The 19,386-nt window shown below is 49.0% G+C and overlaps 1 protein-coding gene across 1 annotated transcript in view; it reads left to right on the forward strand.

The window, feature by feature from the left end:
* ROGDI (rogdi atypical leucine zipper) overlaps positions 1 to 18,932 on the forward strand; it is a 590,903-nt gene extending 571,971 nt beyond the window's left edge. The window contains exon 11 of the mRNA XM_069210699.1: positions 17,906 to 18,932. Within this exon, the coding sequence (XP_069066800.1) occupies positions 17,906 to 17,947 (42 nt within the window). The 3' untranslated portion in view covers positions 17,948 to 18,932. The remainder of the gene's footprint in view (positions 1 to 17,905) is intronic.
* Positions 18,933 to 19,386: the final 454 nt, after the last annotated feature.

A 19,386-nucleotide genomic window follows, 5' to 3' on the forward strand; every position in this document is an offset into this window, starting at 1 on the left:
GGCTGGACGATAAACTTGTGCCACTGTTATGGAGTGTCCACAAGCAGTAGGTAAGGGATGAGTAATTGCAGACTTCATAAGAACACTCTGGCCTAGTTCCGACTTAATCTCCCCACCATTTGTCAAGAGTTCCAGTTTAGGTTTTTTCTTAAAGTATGACAGTAGAGAGGACTTGCAAAGCTTCGAAGGACGTGGATATGGCATAAGAACAGCAGTAAGTTGAGGCTTCAAAGTCTCTGAGCTGGGCGAATCAGCAACTGGTGAAAAGAGAGCAGCTGGGATTACAGAGGCTGACGGTGAAGCTGGTGGTGGAGGCAGGGAGGCATTGCCCACATCGACGGTACAGCGACAGTTCTTGCACTTTTGAGGGTTTGGATGCTCCTTCCTTATTTTGCCAGACCTCATGGTACAGCAGAATCCTGGACCTTTCCTTCAGACAAGGACAACTTCAAGGGGGAGAGGTGACGCTCAGCGTAGGAGGATAAACCTTGAAGAGACGCTTTCACGGCGCTCGTTTGAAAGGTCAGTGCACCAATTGAAGACTTAACAGACTAGAAGTCAAGGGATGAGGGAGTCCCAATTGAATTGTAAGACAAGGAAAGCAGGAGACAAGGCACGGGCAACACGGTACGGACAAGCTGCACTAGCGTGGCACCAGCCGCTTCCGTCAGAGCCGGGTGCCTGCAACCTAAGTTAGTTTGTACACTGCCCAGCTCGGGCAACTTGTAGGATGTTGAACACTTGCCTGAGGCCGCCGTCTCCTGCGATGCTCCTATGTTACACTTATGTTGCTTTAATGTGACTCCTGAATAACTCCTATGCGGCTCCCGCCCAGCGGATCTTACAGTCCTGAGGGTTCCAGGGAGGTCAATATTGGTATTGGCCCAAAGTTCTCTTGTACGGCTGCCAAGCACCCTGGGGCCGCCCGTCACAAGATGGAGAGCAAAAAGGAAGGCAGTGGCTAGCCTAACGCAACCCCCCTCCGGGCCCAAGCTCCCTGCACAGGCGGGCCAGGGAACCAAAGACCAGCAACAACAGCCCAGGAAGTCAAGGACGGCCAGATGGTGGAGGGGAGGGGGGAGACAACCGGAGGCCAGCCCGATACTACTAGGATGCTGAACAGCAATTCCCAAGCGCAATAGCGGATGTAATTACCCCCGAGAGATAGGCTCTCTTTCACGCAGCTTCTCTCTCGTAGGGTGTGGGTGTAAACTTACTGCAATCCTCCTCAGTCCTCCATGGCCCTTGCGATTGACCCCCAGCTCCGGCTCCTGGTTTCAGCCGCCAGACGTCTCCGCGGCTTCACCTCTCCACCTCTCAATAGGCACCGGCTGTGGCGGCAGCGTCCTGGCGACCGGCGGCTCTGACAGCCGCGTGGCAGCTCAAAGGCACCGCCTCCCTGGATGATGCAACCTCTCTGCGACCTCACTGTCTCGCGCAATCATCGCCTCAGTTCTCGATTCTCCGCGCTCATTCAGCCCTCTCGTACTCTTGTGGAGTGTTGTAGAGTCGAGTATGCATGGTGTGGTAGCGCACTACCGTTACGTACAACATATTTTCAGTCAAAATGACTATTAGATTTGCACAGACATTGTTTTACTAATAAAACTATACACTGTACAAAAAAAATGTGTGGAAATTGCACCACCCAGTGTAATTCATTGTTTTGATCATACTAAAATATTTCTTTCCAACACACTTCAGAAATAACAAAAAATGTGCTTCATTTGTGTTCTAATTCCGATATATTCGGACGTGCTTATATAGTTATTTTAAATGTTGAGATATGCTAGAAAAAATGTCTTTCCTACCCCCAGTGTCCAGCAAGATTGTCAGATAAACCTTCTCACAGAGTCAGAGAAAGAAAAGTAAACAATTGTCCTCAGAGGACAGCTCCTGGCCTCGGTCTTTGAATGCACAGTAAATGTGACAAGAAAAGAACAGGATTTAAAGTCCTGTTTACAGAAAGGGGGTTAATGGAACAATACAGTAAACATGCTTCAGTCAACGGGATGGACGAATGGAACCTGGAGAGCCTAAAGCAAGTACAGCTAGCAAATAGAAAGCCAGAAAATGTGAGTTACAAACCATAAAGCCTGTGTAATCAACTGGAGGAATGCATTTCTAGGTCTACTTTCTAAAAGTCCCCAAGATGTATTTAACAAATGTCTGGTAGGCTGCGACCTAAAGAGTATTTTGCACATACCCAGATCACCATAGACCTCTTGCATGATCTAGGGTTCACCATCAACACAGTAAAGTCCCACCTTAAGCCTCTTCAGACACAGCCTTTCCTAGGAGAAGTTCTTAGTTCAGTCACCCTGAAAGCATACCCCAGCGGTGACCAACTTCAAGCTGTACGCTATTACTTCCTCTTTTTCAGCCAGATGGCCACTTAACTGTAAAGTAGGTCCTGTGCCTCTTCTGAATGATGGCCTCCTGTATTGCCATAGTTCCTCATGCCAGACTGCCCATGCTTCCACTACAAGAGTGCCTAGCTGCACAATGGTCACAGCAGGAGGGCCACTGGGAGGCTCTAGTTTTGATTTGAGCCAGCACTCATTGCTCTATGCAGAGGTGGAACAGCAACAATCTGTTACAGGGCCGTCCTTTCCTCAACCGAGTTTTGCAAGTGACCATCACCACAGGTGCTTGGCTGCTGGGTGGGGTTGGTGGCTCATTTACAGGACTGGACCGATCATGGTATGGGGGCACCCCACCAGCTAGGGTTCTACGTCAACTACCTGGAGCTACTGTCCATCCATTTGACTCTTAAAGCCTTCTTCCTCCACATACAGCAGAACGTAGTACTCATCCAGACAACACAACAAGGGGGCACACACTCACAACAGCTGTCCGCATTAGCACAGGGCATTTGGCAGTGGGCACTCTACCACAACATTCAGCTATGCCGGATTACTTGCCAGGTGTCAGCAACGACTTTGCAGACCTGCTCAACAGGATGCAGCAACAATTCCACCAGTAAGAACTCCACCAACAAATGTCCCAGCCTTATGTTGTTGGGGTTCCCTGTTGTAGACCTCTTTGCCACCAACAAACGCCTGTGCCCAAGCTTCACCTCCAGGTTCCCGCAGTCCAACAGCAATGCACTATCTACAAACTTGTCAGGGATATGTGTCTATGCCTTGCCTCCTCTCCCATTCCTTCCATATTTAGTCCGGAGGCTTCGGCAAACATTGCTCACCCTCATCCTGGTAGCTCCCACCTGAGCCAGGCAACCATGATTCACCACCTTTCTTGACCCTACCCTGGTGATCCATGGGAAGCTTCCCAAATGGCAAGACCATCTTATCCAGAACTAGGGCATAGTGCGGCACCGCAACCACAGATACCGGTCCGTCTTACAATTTGGCTTCTGAAGTCTTACAATTTGGCTGCCTCAATCTGCCTCCAGGATGTATATCTATCCTTAAGGAGGCAAAGAGACTCAAAACACAAGCCTCCTATGTGGCCCTAGTAACTCACGAAAGGCATTTGCACCTGGACCTCTGACTCGATCTTTTCACCACTTCTTAGAATGCTCAGTGTCTGCACTATTACATGTAGTTTCCATGGCAACTCTTTCTCTGAGATTGCTTCTACCTGGAGTGGAGCTTGGTACTACTATGTCTTCCCGCCACTGCTTCTCCTTTCCCAATTTCTGTCGAAGATCAGGAATGACTGGGCCCAAGTCATCCTAGTGGCACTGGATTAGGCCAGAAAAGTGTGGCTTCCGAAACCCCTGGGCATGACCACCAGTCCTCTAATCAAGTTGCTGCTTTGGGAGGACCCTCTGTTAAAGATGCTGGGCAGGCTGCTGCATCCATGCCTGCAAAACCTGGATTTCCATGTTTGAAGTTACAGTGGTGGTAGTTGACTTCCTTCGATCTTCCTCCTGGGGTCGTTGATATCCTGGCAGCAAGGCGTCTTTCCACAAAATCAGTGTACGTCAGTTGTTGAATCAAATTTGTGGATTGGTGAAGCACCTGCTGAATCAACTTGTTACAAGCTAAGTTGTCTGAAATATTATTGTTTGTTCTGTACCTAACCAAGAAGGGTTTGCTTTGGGCACTGTTAAGGTCTGCTTTTTGTTTCTCAGTTTTTTTGCTGTTGCTGGAAGAACTTTATTTAATTCGCTTGTAGTGAGATTTGTTTTAAAGTTTTGAACCTTTCTTTTTATCTAAATTCATTGTAATGCCTCACAGGGACTTGATCTTAGTGCTCACTATTTTGATGTGCACCCTTTTTGAGCCACCTCACAGTTCCTTGAGAATTCTGACACGGAAGACTTTCTCTTCACCATGACATCAGCTTGACATGTGAGTGAGCTGCAGGCTCTTTCAGTCAACCCACTTTATACAAGGTTTTTTTTTCTGGTAAAGTTAGTATTGAGGACCCGAGCTTCCTTCCTACCAAAGGAGGTCACTTTCATGTTTGGTAGGCTGTCTTCCTTTTAACATTCTTTGCTCCATTTCATCCTTCTAAAACGCCAATGAAGGTGAAAAACTCCATTATTCTGATGGATACAACTACCTGTGGATTCCTCACCTAATGAATACTCCCATGGCGCCAGCATTCGACGGAAATCTTCTTCCTAGCTTCTGCACGTCAACGAGGACGTCACATTTGCCCACGCGACGCCGTCTGACGTCATACAGGCAATAAGAGGTCCGTGCCGACGTCAGTTCCCTTTTTTTCGTGCGTTCGAAACGGTTATCTTCGAGGGAGCTACTGTTGCTTTCGAAGTTAGTGTTTTTTTCTGCTGCGTGATTTTTCTCTGAGGTTACTATGTCTCAGAGGAAGTCTGGTTTCAAGCCCTGTCGGGAGTGTGGGGGCAAGATGTCCGTTACTGACCCACATTCGGACTGTTTATGGTGCTTAAGCTCCGACCACGACGTCGCAACATGTGATTCATGTCAACACATGAATCCCAAGGCCCTAAAAGAGCGAGAGGCTAAACTCTTCATGGCGAAGTCGAAAAGGAAGGAGAAGAAGCATCATAGGAAGTCCTCCTCGCCGAAGTCTCATCGGCGTCATCAAGACTCCCGGCGCCGTAGGGATTCACGGCACCATTCCAGCAAAGAGAGGTCTCGATCGAGGTCGCCTTCGGCTCGGCGTCGTAAGACTTGGGAAGTCAGTCCCACAGTCACTCCACATCCATCGATGCCGTTGCCTTCTCCGGCTTCACTAACTTCGCCTGGGCAGACATCTTCAGTGGTTGAAGTGACGCAGCCTCAGGTGTTCTCTCCGGCGTCGCAGACGTCGAGGCTGGCGTTGGGGTCACCTTCGATCCAGGCACCCCAGTATCTGGCTTTTCCTGCCCCTGGAGCCGATAATACCGCATTTTTGAATGCGATGTATACCATCTTCCAGCAGATGGCTCCAGGAGGTGCTCCAACTGGTCCTTCGGGGCCGTTGGCTTTCACCTTGGGTGCTCCGGCGCCGCTACGGCCAGCACCCTTCATGCCCTTTCTCCCCTTAGGGAATGTGGGCTCGGCGCCGGTGTCGGCTCCGGTGTCCGCTCCGGTGGCCCCAGAGGTTTCGGCCCCGGAGGTTTCTATCCAGTCGACTTCGGGGTTTTGACCAGTGACTCCGACAGGACCATCGGAGACTCCGAGACGCACCTCTCTTCATCCGGCTCCTACCTCGGCATCGAAGCTGCCTGTGGCGCCGGACATGGCGTTGGATGGATCCGGAGATCGGCGTCGATCCTCGACTTCGGCGGATGCCATGTCGACGCCGCGTATTGAAGAGAGGCTACATTCTAGGAGGCGTGCTCTCCGTCTCTTGGAGGAGCAGGAATACCAACGGGTCTTGGAGGAAGGAGAGATTGAGGATTCTGGCGAGGGTCTTCATGGTCTGGATACAGCTAGTGGGCTGGATACTTCCCCTGAGTGGGACTTGTCATCTCCAGGGGAGTATACTGAGGAGGCAGCCACTTTTCACGCTGTAGTAAGAAAGGCAGCTAACTTTCTTGAACTGCCTTTGCCGGTAGCGGAGGCGAAACAGAATTTGTTGACTGAGGTCCTACATCCGGCCTCTACTGCAGCGGAGCCTCTTTTACCATTCAACGAGGCTTTGCTTGATCCGGTGTTGGAGGTGTGGAAGAAGCTGGTATCTTCCTCGGCTGTTCATATGGCTGTGGCCAGGAGGTATCGGGCTGCGCCATCTGACCCTGGCTTTCTGTCCAGACACCCTACGCCGGAGAGCTTGGTGGTCCAGGCCTCCTGTTCTTCTAGATCTGCCCCTGGATCTTTTCCGACGGTGCCGGGGGATAGAGACTCCAAGAAGTTGGACTCACAATCCAAGAAAATATTCTCGTCCTGCAGCATGGCGTTGAAGTCCACCAACGCAACATGTATCTTGGGGAGGTACATCTATGCTCTTATGGACGAGATAACATCATCACATACGGAGCTTCCCCAAGGACTTTTGAATATCGTCTCGGATGCCCAGGCTGCTGCAACCCAGGTTATCCAATCTGGGTTGGATACGACTGACTCAGTGGCTAGGGCGATGGGCACGGCTGTGGTTGCGAGGAGACAGGCTTGGCTTTGCAACTCAGGGTTCTCTGCGGACGTGCAGTCGACCCTGTTGGACCTCCCGTTTGATGGGGACAAACTTTTTGGAGCCAAAGCGGATTCGGCCTTGGAAAGTTTTTAAAGAAAGCAGGGCCACAGCCAAGTCATTAGGACTGCAAGCCGCTTCTTCTGCCTCCTCCAGATTTTTTAGGAGGTTTCGTGGACTTGGACGTGGCTCTTCCTCCTCTTCCTTTCGGGGGAGATTCCAGCAACCTGCCTCTTCTCTCACCTTTAGATCAGTTAGAGGGAGGGGTAGGGCCCGCACCAGGGGAGCCTCTCAGCAGCACTCTGCCTCTTCCTCGTCCTCTGGAGGGGTGCAGCAGGGGAAGCAGCCTTAAGCTTCCACTAATTCCCACTCACTCCTCTCCTTTAGGGGGAAGGTTACTGCATTTTCTTCACAAGTGGGAGGCTATTACATCAGACACTTGGGTTATCAGCACTGTGGGAAAAGGCTACACCCTTCCCTTTCGGGAGTTTCCACCCCCCATCCCGCCCCACCCATCTTATTGTTCAAAAGAACACCTTCTGTTGTTAGAACAGGAGGTTCAAGTCCTCCTTTTAAAGGGCGCGGTGGAGTTGGTTCCAGAGCAGGAAAGGGGTCGAGGTTGTTACTCGAGGTACTTCCTGATTCCCAAGAAGGATGGTCGGTTGAGACCAATCCTGGACCTGAGGATCTTGAATTGGTTCCTCAAACAGGAAAAAGTTCAAGATGCTGACCCTAGCTCAGGTGCTTTTGGCGTTGAACAATGGAGATTGGATGGTGTCTGTCGACTTGCAGGATGCTTATTTTCATATCCCAATACTCAAGTCGCACAGGAAGTATCTCCGGTTTATGGTGGGGTCGCAGCACTATCAGTTTGCGGTCCTCCCGTTCAGTCTTACTTCGGCACCCCGAGTCTTCACGAAGGTGATGTCGGTGGTTGCGGCAGAGCTCAGAAGGAAGGGGATAGCAGTATTCCCTTACTTGGACGACTGGTTGATCAAAGCCAAGTCCCCGGAGCTTGTGTTGCATCATCTGCAGTCAACAACCCAGTTGTTGTTCGACCTGGGCTTTTCGTTGAACGTGCCCAAATCTCACCTAGAGCCCTCTCAACGCCTCCTGTTCATAGGGGCAGTACTGGATACAACATTGGATCGAGCCTTTCCTCCGCCTCAGCGGATTCAAGATATTCAGGAGTTGGTTCCAATGTTTCAAAATGGAGCGGTCGTTCCAGTCCTCAAGGTCCTTCGTCTGCTCGATCTGTTTGCCTCCTGCATACTGTTGGTCACGCATGCTCGCTGGCACATGAGGGCTCTTCAGTGGTGCCTCCGAAGGCAGTGGTCTCAACACAAAGGAGATCTCGAAGGTTCTGTCAAGATCTCCAGAGACACTGCTGCGGACTTGAAGTGGTGGATTGCAGGCAACAATCTTTCACAAGGAAAGCCGTTCACGCAATCACCACCAGTGACCACGGTCATAACGGATGCTTCCACTCTAGGGTGGGGAGCTCATCTGGGGGATCTGGAGATCAAAGGGCTTTGGTCTCCAGAGGAACAGATTTTTCATATCAATCTGTTGGAGTTGCTGGCTGTACGTCTGGCTCTCAAGGCCTTCCTCCCATCCCTTCGCGGTCAGTCGGTTCAGGTCCTGACGGACAATACTACAGCGATGTGGTATGTAAACAAACAGGGAGGAGTGGGGTCGTACCTTCTCTGCAGAGAAGCTCTTCGGCTATGGTCCTGGGCAAAGGACCATCAGATTTGCTTGGTAGCAAATCATCTGGCCGGAGTCTTGAATGTACGTGCGGATGGTCTCAGTCGCCATTTCTCGGCCGACCACGAGTGGCGTCTCCATCCAGATCAAGTCCGTCTAATCTTCCAGTTGTGGGGGGTTCCTCGGATAGATCTGTTTGCCACCCGGGAGAATTCGCACTGTCCGTTATACTGCAACCTCCAGTATCCGGTGCAGGGGGCTTTGTGGGGCGCGTTTCAGAGAACCTGGTGCGACCAGTTGCTTTACGCGTTTCCCCCCATACCCTTGATTCCTCGAGTGTTGAGGAAAATTCGCCAAGACCGGGCCCAAGTAATCTTAATAGCTCCGGATTGGCCAAGGAGGGTGTGGTACTCCGACCTTCTCCAACTCTCACTGTGCCCTCCGCTCCGTCTCCCTCTCAGGGCAGACCTCCTCTCGCAGGGGCAGGTTTTACACCCCAACCTCCAGAGCCTGCACCTTCATGCCTGGAGATTGAACGGGGCAACCTGAGTTCCTTCTCTCTCCCACCTGATGTAGTGGATGTTATCTTAGCGGCCAGGCGACACTCCACTAAAACTATCTACGCTAATAGGTGGTCCAAATTTGTGGTATGGTGTGGAGAGAGACAGATTGATCCCTTATGTGCTCATTTGTCAGATGTTTTATCTTTTGCTTTGTCTTTAGCGCAGAAAGGTTGTGCAGTGGCTACTATTAAAGGTTACTTGTCTGCCTTGTCAGCCTTCATTTGTCTTCCAGACCAACCATCGTTATTTAAATCTCCTATAGTTCTTAGGTTCTTGAAGGTCCTTATGAATAAATACCCTCCTAAACCTTTTGTTATGCCTCAATGGGACTTGTCCTTGGTCCTGACTTTCCTTATGGGGTCCCCTTTTGAGCCTATGCATTCTTACCCTTTAAGGTTCTTAGTTATTAAAACAGTCTTCCTGGTGGCCATAACACCTGCAAGGAGAGTGAGTGAGTTGCAGGCTTTATCGGTTAAACCCCCTTATACAACTTTTTATGGGGACAAGGTAGTGTTGAGGACCAAGGCTGCTTTCCTTCCGAAGGTTGTTTCACCCTTCCATTTGGCCCAGACAATTACTCTGTCCACGTTCTATCCTCCGCCTCATCCTTCAAAAGAAGAAGAGAGACTTCATCGCTTGGACCCAAAGAGGGCGTTAAGCTTCTTCATTGACAGAACGAAGGATTTCAGGCTGGATGATCAGCTTTTCATCAGATACGTGGGCAAGAGGAGAGGAAAGGCAGTCCACAAGAGAACACTCTCCAGGTGGGTTATTCTTTGCATTAAAATGTGTTACTCTTTAGCAAAGAGGGATCCTCCTGATGGTATTAGAGCTCATTCCACCAGGACTAAGTCTGCCACTTCGGCCTTGGCTAGGGGTGTTCCTGTGGTCGACATCTGCAAGGCCGCAACTTGGTCGTCCCTTCACACTTTTGCGAAGCATTACTGCTTGGACTCTGAGGTCAGAAGGGACGGCCATTTTGCACGGTCAGTGCTGCAGGATTTCTTGGTTTGACCATACAGGCACCCACCACCGAGTGCGGTACTGCTTTGGGACTCTATTCATTAGGTGAGGAATCCACAGGTAGTTGTATCCATCAGAAGAACGAGTTACTTACCTTCGGTAACGACTTTTCTGGTGGATACATTAGCTACCTGTGGATTCCTCACGGTACCACCCGCCTCCCCGTTGCCTTTTTGGTCTCACCAAGTAATCCTTGAGTGTGCTCCTCTTGGTCTTGAGGACTGCAATACATTATGTATATATGGATATTTGTATATATATATTTATTTGTGTATATACATGTTTAGTGTATATATGTATTGATCTTTAAAAAAAAAAAAAAGTTATATTAAATCTATAGCCATTTTCTTGCAATGATGTGTAGTTTACAATGTTATCTTTCATTGCATTGGATTATTGTTCTCAGGCACGTAAAAAAGTGTTGGTACTGACGTCGGCACGTCGGCGAGGACCACTTATTGCCTGTATGACGTCAGACGGCGTCGCGTGGGCAAATGTGACGTCCTCGTCGACGTGCAGAAGCTAGGAAGAAGATTTCCGTTGAATGCTGGCGCCATGGGAGTATTCATTAGGTGAGGAATCCACAGGTAGCTAATGTATCCACCAGAAATGTCGTTACCGAAGGTAAGTAACTCGTTCTTTAGACCCTAAAAGGGCATTGAGCTTTTATATTGATCATACCAAAGATGATTTAGCGGACGATTCGTTTTTAATAGGGTTTTCCTGTGCAAAGAAGAACAAAGCACTGCAAAAATGTATCATCTCTTGTTGGATTTTTCTCTGCATAAAGATCTGCTATGCACTGGCAAAGAAGCATCCTCCAGAAGGCTTGCGGGCTCATTACATCAGGGCCAAGGCTACTCCTGCTGCATTAACACATGGTGTGCCTGTGCTGAATATTTGTCAGGTGGCTGTGAGGACATTGGTACACACGTTCACCAAGCACTATCGTCTTCAGAGCAGGTCTGTAGAAAGGGGCATTTTTCTCACTTACTCAGCAGGACTTTTTAGTCTTAGCCGGGGTAGGTACTGCTACGGTATCTATTCACAAGTTTGAGAATCTGTGGTTATAAGTATCCATCGCAAGAACATGTTCCTTTGGCTAAAGGTCTTTCTGGTGGATAATCTAGCTGCAGATTCGCCACCGCGCTCCCACCGCCACGTTCTTTAACTGGGCTCTTTCCATCTAAATGTAGATATGTTTCAGACAGATGGTAAACTTTTAACAGAGCTTCTTAATTAAGATTATAGTCCATTAAGGTTGGTTTGAATTCAGTATTTAGTACAAACAGAAGCAAAATTCACTCGTGATCCGCTGTCCATTAGTTATTGTGAGTAGGTCACTCAGAAATGCAAACACGTGAGCTAACACGTTTCGGCAAACGTTTTTTTTTTTTCAAGCTCCTCTTTCATGAAGAAATAACAACTGACAACTTCAATGATTACACGTGAATCTTCCATTCTTTCTCTCTTCAGTTCGGCTGATTGCAGACCGATTTCATAATCCCTGCAAATGGTGTCATAGCTTTACGTTTCTGATGGATACAACTAACTGTCGATTCCTCACCTAAAGTATTTTCCCCACCCGCCAGCCCTCGACGGAAATTTTCTTCTAGCTCTGCACGTCGACGATGACGTCACAATTGCCCGACTCCACGTGCAGACGTCAGTTCCCTTTTTTCTGTGCCTTCAAGTAATGTTTTTTCTTCGAGGCTACCAGGGAGCTACAGTTTCACTCCGGTGTAACTATGTTGCAACCGAGGAAGTCGGGTTTTAAACCCTGTAAACAGTGTGGAGGTTGCATGTTGGTCACGGACCCGCATGAAGAATTGCTTATGATGCCTTAGTTCCGACCATGAGGTCGAGTCATGCGGTTCATGCCAACGCATGAATCCTAAGGCCCTGAAAGAACGAGAGGCTAAGTTGTTTCTTGCTCGTTCTAAGAAGAGGAAGGAGAAGCATCATCGTAGAGAGTCTTCTTCAAGATCCTCGAAGACTCATCAGCACCATCGGGACTCTCGACGTCGACATGGCTCACGGCGCCGATCGAGCAGAGAACGCTCCTGTTCGAGGTCGCCATCGGCTCAGCGCCGACAGACGTGGGAGATTAGCCTGACTGTCAGGCCTCCACCTCCGACTCCTCCAGCTTCTCCGACGTCTCCACTGTCGGTGTATGAAGTGGATCTGCATCAGGAGCCGAGGGCTTCTCCGGAGCAGGAGATGCCTGGGCTGTCATCGGCTTCACCTCTGTCGCCGGTTCCTCAAGGTTATCCGGCTTTCCCGGCGCCAGGCACGGACCCCGCAGCATTTCTGAATGCTACGTTTAATATTTTTGCCACCATGGCTCCTGGTGGTGGGCATGCGGGTCCGTCAGGTCCTTTGGCCTTTGACTTGGGTGCTCCGGCTCCTTACAAGCCAGCACCCTTAATGCCCTTTCTTCCTTCTGGAATTACCGCTTCGGCGCCGATGCCTTTGGCGTCGCCCAGAAGACTGGTGACACCGATGACGTCCACTGTTCCGGCGCCGATGGATTCACCACGGATCCAGTCGACTTTGAAATTGCCTGGGGCGCCAGGGGATCCCGCGTCGGATGGCTCCGAGGGTCGGAGTCGTCAAAGATCTTCGGCGTCGGCCGACGTTTGGGCTCAAGTCCAGGCTCCGCTCCAGGAGGTTAGCTCTAAGGCTGCTGGAAGAACAGGAAAATGAGAGGCAGCAATTGGAGGAAGGTGAAATCATGGAGCCTTCAGGGGACCTGCAAGGCTTGGATACTGCAAGTGGCCTAGACACTTCCCCGAAATGGGACCTGGCTTCTCCGGGGGAGTATACGGAGGAGGCTGCTTCTTTTCACACTGTAGTGAGGAAAGCAGCAGACTTTTTGGACCTTCCACTTCCTGCTGCGGAGGTGAAGACAAACCTCCTGACCAAAGTGCTGCATCCAGCGTCAGCTGTGGCGGAGCCTCTTCTTCCTTTCAATGAAGCTCTTTTGGATCCTATTAAAGAAATTTGGAAGAAGCCAGTGACTTCGGTGGCCGTGAACATGGTGGTGGCGAGAAGCTATCGTGTAGCACCAGGTGATCCGGACTTTCTGACCAAGCACCCAACTCCGTAGAGTTTGGTTGTCCAAGCGTCGTGCTCCTCCCGTTCTGCTCCCGTTTCGTTTCCCGGGGCTCCAGCGGACTAGGAGTCTAAGAAGATGGACCAGGCAGCTAAAAAGGCCTTCTCTTCTTGCAGCATGGCTTTAAAATCTACCAATGCTACTTGCATTTTAGGTCGTTACATTTATGCCCTTATGGATGAGGCTAAGGGCCACCTGGGTTTATCACAGGGGGTATTGAACCTTTTGTCGGACGCTCAGGCGGTGGCGACCCAGGTAATTCATTCTGGGCTGGACACCTCGGACTTGGTGGCCAGGGCTATGGGCACATCCATAGCGATGAAACGGCAGGCCTGGCTGCGATCGTCAGGGTTCTCCCCTGATGTTCAGACTACTCTCCTGGACCTGCCATTTGATGGAGACAGACTTTTAGGATCAAAAGCTCTGCTTTAGAACGATTCAAAGAGAGTAGAGCCACAGCGAGATCCTTGGGTCCACAAGCAGCCACATCCTATGCTTTGAAGTCTTTTAGGAGGTTTAGAGGTTTTGGTCGTGGCGCTTCCTTTTGTGGCAGGCTCCATGCGGCAGGACAGCTATCTGCAGGAACTCTTCCTTACAGATCCTTCAGGGGCAGGGGTAGAGTACGCACTAGAGGTGCCACCCAGCAGCACTCTGCCTTTTCCTCCGGAGGGGTGCAGCAGGGAAACCAGCCTTAGTCCTCCATCACTCCCTGCTCACACGTCTCCTGTAGGGGGGAGACTTACTCACTTTCTTCACATGTGGGAGTCAATAACATCAGACTCCTGGGTCACCGACATTGTGGGGAAAGGGTATGCTCTTCCCTTTCGGGAGTTTCCTCCTCCCTTCCCTCCCCGCCCATCCTTCTGTTCGGACTACCATCTTCTGTTACTGCAACAGGAGGTGATGTCCCTTTTGTCAAGGGGTGCAGTGGAGTTGGTTCCAAAGCAGGAGAGGGTTCAGGGCTGCTATTCAAGATATTTCCTGATCCCCAAAAAGGATGGTCGGTTGAGGCCAATTCTGGACCTGATGATTTGAATTGGTTCCTCAAGCAGGAAAAGTTCAGAATGCTGACCCTGTCACAGGTTCTTTTGGCGTTGAACGAAGGAGTTTGGATGGTGTCTGTCGACTTGCAGGATGCGTACTTCCATATTCCGATCCTCAAGTCGCACAGGAAGTATCTCTGTTTTGTGGTGGGGTCGCAGCACTATCAGTTTGCGGTCCTTCCGTTTGGTCTTACTTCGGCACCTCTAGTCTTCACGAAGGTGATGGCGGAGGTGGCAGCGGAGCTCAGAAGAAAGGGAATAGCAGTATTTCCTTAACTGGACGATTGGTTGATCAAAGCCAAGTCTCCGGAGCTCTTGCGGCATCACCTGCAGTCAACAACTCAGTAGTTCGACCTGGGTTTCTCAGTGAATGTGCCCAAATCTCACCTGGAGCCCTCTCAACGCCTCCTGTTCATAGGGGCAGTACTGGACACAACATTGAATCGGGCCTTTCCTCCGCCGCAGTGGGTTCAGGACATTGACGTTGATTCCAATGTTTCGAAATGGAGCGGTCGTTCCAGTCCTCAAGGTCCTTCGTCTGCTCGGTTTGTTCGCTTCTTGCATTCTGCTGGTCACGCATGCACGCTGGCACATGAGGGCTCTTCAGTGGTGTGTCCGCAGGCAGTGGTTTCAACACAAAGGAGAGCTCGAGGACTCGATAAGGATCTCCAGAGACGCTGCAGCGGATCTTCGATGGTGGACTGCGGTCGGCAACCTGTCGCAAGGAAGGCCATTCTCGCTACCTCCGCCAGTTGCCACAGTTGCAAAGGATGCTTCCACTCTAGGGTGGGGAGCTCATCTGGGGGACCTGGAGATCAAAGGTTGTTGGTCTCCAGTAGAACAGAAGTTTCACATCAATCTGTTGGAATTGCGGGCGATACGGCTGGCTCTCAAGGCCTTCTTCCCTTCCCTTCGCGGTCAGTCGGTTCAAGTCCTGACGGACAACACTACTGCGATGTGGTATATAAACAAGCATGGAGGAGTGGGGACGTATCTTCTCTGCAGAGAAGCTCTTCGGCTCTGGTCCTGGCTTCAGGACCACAGGATTTGCTTGGTAGCAAATCATTTGGCTGAAGTTCTGAATGTGCGTGCGGACAGTCTGTCGGCTCATCTCGACCGATCATGAGTGGCGTCTCCATCCAGATCTGGTTCTTTACATCTTCCAGATGTGGGGGTATCCACAGATCTAGATCTGTTTGCCATTCGGGAGAACGCGCACTGCCTGTCGTTTTGCAGCCTCCAGTATCCTGTGCAAGGAGCTTTGGGGGATGCGTTTCAGATGTCCTGGAAGGGTCAGTTGCTTTACGTGCCCCCCCCCCCCATACCCTTGATTCCTCAGGTTTTAAGGAAGATCCGCCAAGGTTGGGCTCAAGTCATCTTAATAGCTCCGGATTGGCCAAGACGGGTATGGTACTCGGATCTTCTCCAACTCTTTTTGTGCCCTCCGCTTCGTCTCCTGTGCAGGGCAGACCTCCCCTCGCAGTCGCAGGGGCAGGTTCTACACCCCCACCTCCAGAGCCTGCACCTTCATGCCTGGAGATTGAACAGGGCAATCTGAGTTCCTTTTCTCTCCCGCCGGAGGTGGTGGAAGTTATTTTATCGGCCAGGCAACACTCCACCAAATCGATCTATGCAAGCAGGTGGGCCAGATTTGTCAGTTGGTGTGGAGTGAACCAAATTGATCCCTTGAAGGCCCATTTGTCTGATGTATTGTTATTTGCTTTATCCTTGGCACAGAAGGGTTGTGCAGTTGCCACAGTTAAGGGCTATTTATCAGCGCTATCGGCTTTTCTGTGCCTTCCAGACCAACTCTCTCTGTTTAAGTCACCTCTGGTTTTGAGGTTTATTAAGGGTCTCACTAATAAGTTTCCGCCCACTCTGTTTGTTATGCCACAGTGGGATCTTAATTTAGTATTGACCTTTCTTATGGGATCGCCATTTGAGCCTATACACTCTTGTTCCTTAGGATTCTTAGTTTTGAAGACTGTTTTTCTAGTGGCCATAACATCAGCTAGAAGAGTGAGTGAGCTCCAGGCTCTTAGTGTAGAGTCCCCATATCTTTCCTTTTTCAGGGACAAAGTGGTGTTAAGGACCAACGCGGCTTTCCTCCCGAAGGTTGTAACAACCCTTTCATTTGGGGCAGTCTATTACTCTAGCTTCCTTTTACCCTCCACCTCATCCATCAAAGAAGGAAGAGAGGCTTCACCGGTTGGATCCACGAAGAGTGTTGAGCTTCTTTGTCCACAGGACGAGGGAGTTCAGGCAAGACGATCAGCTCTTCGAGGGATACGTGGGGAAGAGGAAGAGAACGCTGTCCAGGTGGGTCATTCTCTGTATCAAACTTTGTTATTCTTTAGCAAAGAAAGAACCCCCTGTAGGGCTCTGAGCCCATTCTACCAGGGCTAAGGCTGCTTCATCGGCCTTGGCTACGGGTGTTCCTGTGGTTGACATCTGCAAAGCGGCAACTTGGGCATCCCTCCATACTTTTGTCAAACATTCTTGTTTGGACTCTGAGGTCCGGAGGGATGGCCATTTTGCCCGCTCAGTGCTGCAGGATTTCTTGGTTTGATCATTCAGGCACCCACCTCCGGAGGTAGTACTGCTTTGGGACTCTATTCTTTAGGTGAGGAATCCACAGGTAGTTGTATCCATCAGAAGAACAAGTTACTTACCTTCGGTAACGCCTTTTCTGGTGGATACATTAGTTACCTGTGGATTCCTCACGGTCCCATCCACCTCCCCGTTGCCTGATTGGTCTTGCCACAAATTCCTTGGGTGAGCACTGGTATATTGTATATTTGTATATGATAATGCGATGTATATATATTTCTTTATTATATATGGTATATTTCAAAGGAAACATGTTTGGATATGTATATATATTTATTTGCATATTTAGTGTGTTGTTTCCATTAGTTTCGTTTCATATTATTGCAATAAAAGTTGGTATATAAGTTTACTTGATGTGCTTATATCACTCTGTAATGTCAATGTTCACCTCAAAGGCCCATAAAAAATGGTGATAATTGAAGTCTGCACGTCGACGAGGGCTTCTTATTGCCTGAATGACGTCATACGGCGTCCCGTGGAGTGGGGAAATTGTGACATCGTCGACGTGCAGAGCTAGAAGAAAATTTCCGTTGAGGGCTGGCGCGTGGGGAAAATTCTTTAGGTGAGGAATCCACAGGTAGCTAATGTATCCACCAGAAAAGGCGTTACCGAAGGTAAGTAACTTGTTCTTTACAGCCCCTACTACTTTTTCCTAGGCACCCTGCCTAATTTGTGGTCTGTGAATGCTCTAGGATTAGTGTGTGTCCTCAGTGCTTGTTCTAAGTAGGGTGTTTTCTTTGAGGAAGCTGTAGTAACTGCAGGTGTTTCTCTGGACCTCAGAATCATTATATCGGCAAAGAAGTTTCTGAATGCCTTCAGCATACATTTGCAATTTAAGATGTTATTCAGTTACATGTGCCTTTCTTATGTTTTGAAAGTACATTGCAGGTTCTTTTCGTGAATAGGAATTCTGACTAGGAGTCTTAATAGAAAGTTGTTGTCTTTTCAGCGATGAACTGTGATGAAAATTGCCTGATAAATGTTACGGGGACCGCACCATGAAATTGTTTGGCTAGCCTCACTTACAGGTGCTGAAGGTGCCAGGAGATTAAAAGGGTGAAAGCCCGATTTATTTAATATGGTTTTTAGACTTCACACGAACGTTGTTGTTTGGCCAGTGAAACAGTTAAAGTTGAATACTTATACCAAGTTAAAAAGTCTGGTGAATGCATTTTTAGTTGCGACGTACCAATATGAATACAAAAATGAATGGGTAACGGCTACAGCAATGTAGAGAGTAGTAAAGTTTGTTTTTAACCCTGTCCTTCTCATTTTAGATTTCCGTGTTCTCCAGTTACTGGAACTACAGGCCTTACTGAGGCTCCTGATACGCATGTTCCCAGGAGCGCCGAGCTCCACGCTTCCACGCTTGGGAGAGTTCGTAGAAGCAGTGCCTGTTCTAGGCTTGTGAGACTCCGATGTAGATGTAAACGCGGTATTGTTCACTAGCGCGGTTTCCACGCTCCCGACTGGAGGCGGCACCAGCTCCTTTGGAAACCCCTGTTGTGGCATGGTCTCCCCTGAAAGACTTCCACCCTCGGCCGAAAACCTAAATGTTCTTTTATATATTTCGGATTTTCACCTGTGCATGGACCCCTGTGTTCCTGGTAAAGGGGAAGTGATTTTGATAAATATGTCACTAATAATTTTACAGTTTGCACATTCCATGAACAATGGTAGTCACATTACAGGTAGATAAGCTAATACTGTCCCACGAGTTTTCCTTCCAAAAGTCTTTCCAAATTCCTTTCGTTTATTTAAGCATTTTACTCTAGAGATACGAAGGAGAGATATTTAGTTTACTCACATAACATGTATTGTTATGTGCAACTCTAGGAGCTTCAATGGATTTTCCAGCCCCAGTCTCCTGCCTTACCTTCAGTGTTAGCTGCCGCATCATAACTGAAGAGCGAATAGCTTCTTTTTTTTTGGAGAATGCTTCATTCCTGTTTGTAGTGAGGTACTCGGTTCATTCTTTGGGTAAGGTCACTTAACATTCCGATTTAGTTTACTTTCCACGGTAGTGGACTTACGTTATCCACTCCACTATACCTCTCATTCCGTTTTCTACATTGTTGCAGATCAAAGGGAAACACGCCTCTCTCTCTCTCTCTCTCTCTCTCTCACACACACACACACACACACACACACACACACACACACACAACACACACACCTTTCCGTCTTCCATTCAGTACATGCACAACAATAACCTTGAAGAATATATGCATTTTGTCAGTTTGAAGCCAGAAGAGATCAATGTGTTTTTTTGTGAAATAAAAGTAATTGAAATTTATAACCTGAGATTTTGTTTTTTTCTAATATTAAATAGAGAGTTAGGTATTTGATGTTGTTTAGACAGACTTTTTGCTACTCCATATAGTCTACAAATGACCTCCTGTCTCGCAGACTAGTCCAATTTGAAAACTGTAGGCACTCGTTTGTCTTTGAGGTAGGAGGCTCCACAGCTTGGCAGAGGGAGGCCCGTCTGCTGGGAGTGATACAATCATTGAATGGGTGTGGAATCTGATCTTATAACTCCCTCTCACTATACATCATAGAGGAGAATTGAGACTGTAGGGACCTCACTGTACCGTGCAGAACTAACACACTATCACGTATAATATGGCAGGCTTCAAGACTGCTGAATTTCCAGTAAAGAAAAATTACGGGCATACCTTGGAAGGATTCAGAATGACTTGTTTGAATTGGCAGATGCTTTCAAATATTTCACAGCTTCAGTCTTGGTTCATGGAAG

The sequence above is a fragment of the Pleurodeles waltl genome, chromosome 10 (genome assembly GCF_031143425.1).
Source record: "Pleurodeles waltl isolate 20211129_DDA chromosome 10, aPleWal1.hap1.20221129, whole genome shotgun sequence".
Taxonomy (NCBI): domain Eukaryota; kingdom Metazoa; phylum Chordata; class Amphibia; order Caudata; family Salamandridae; genus Pleurodeles; species Pleurodeles waltl.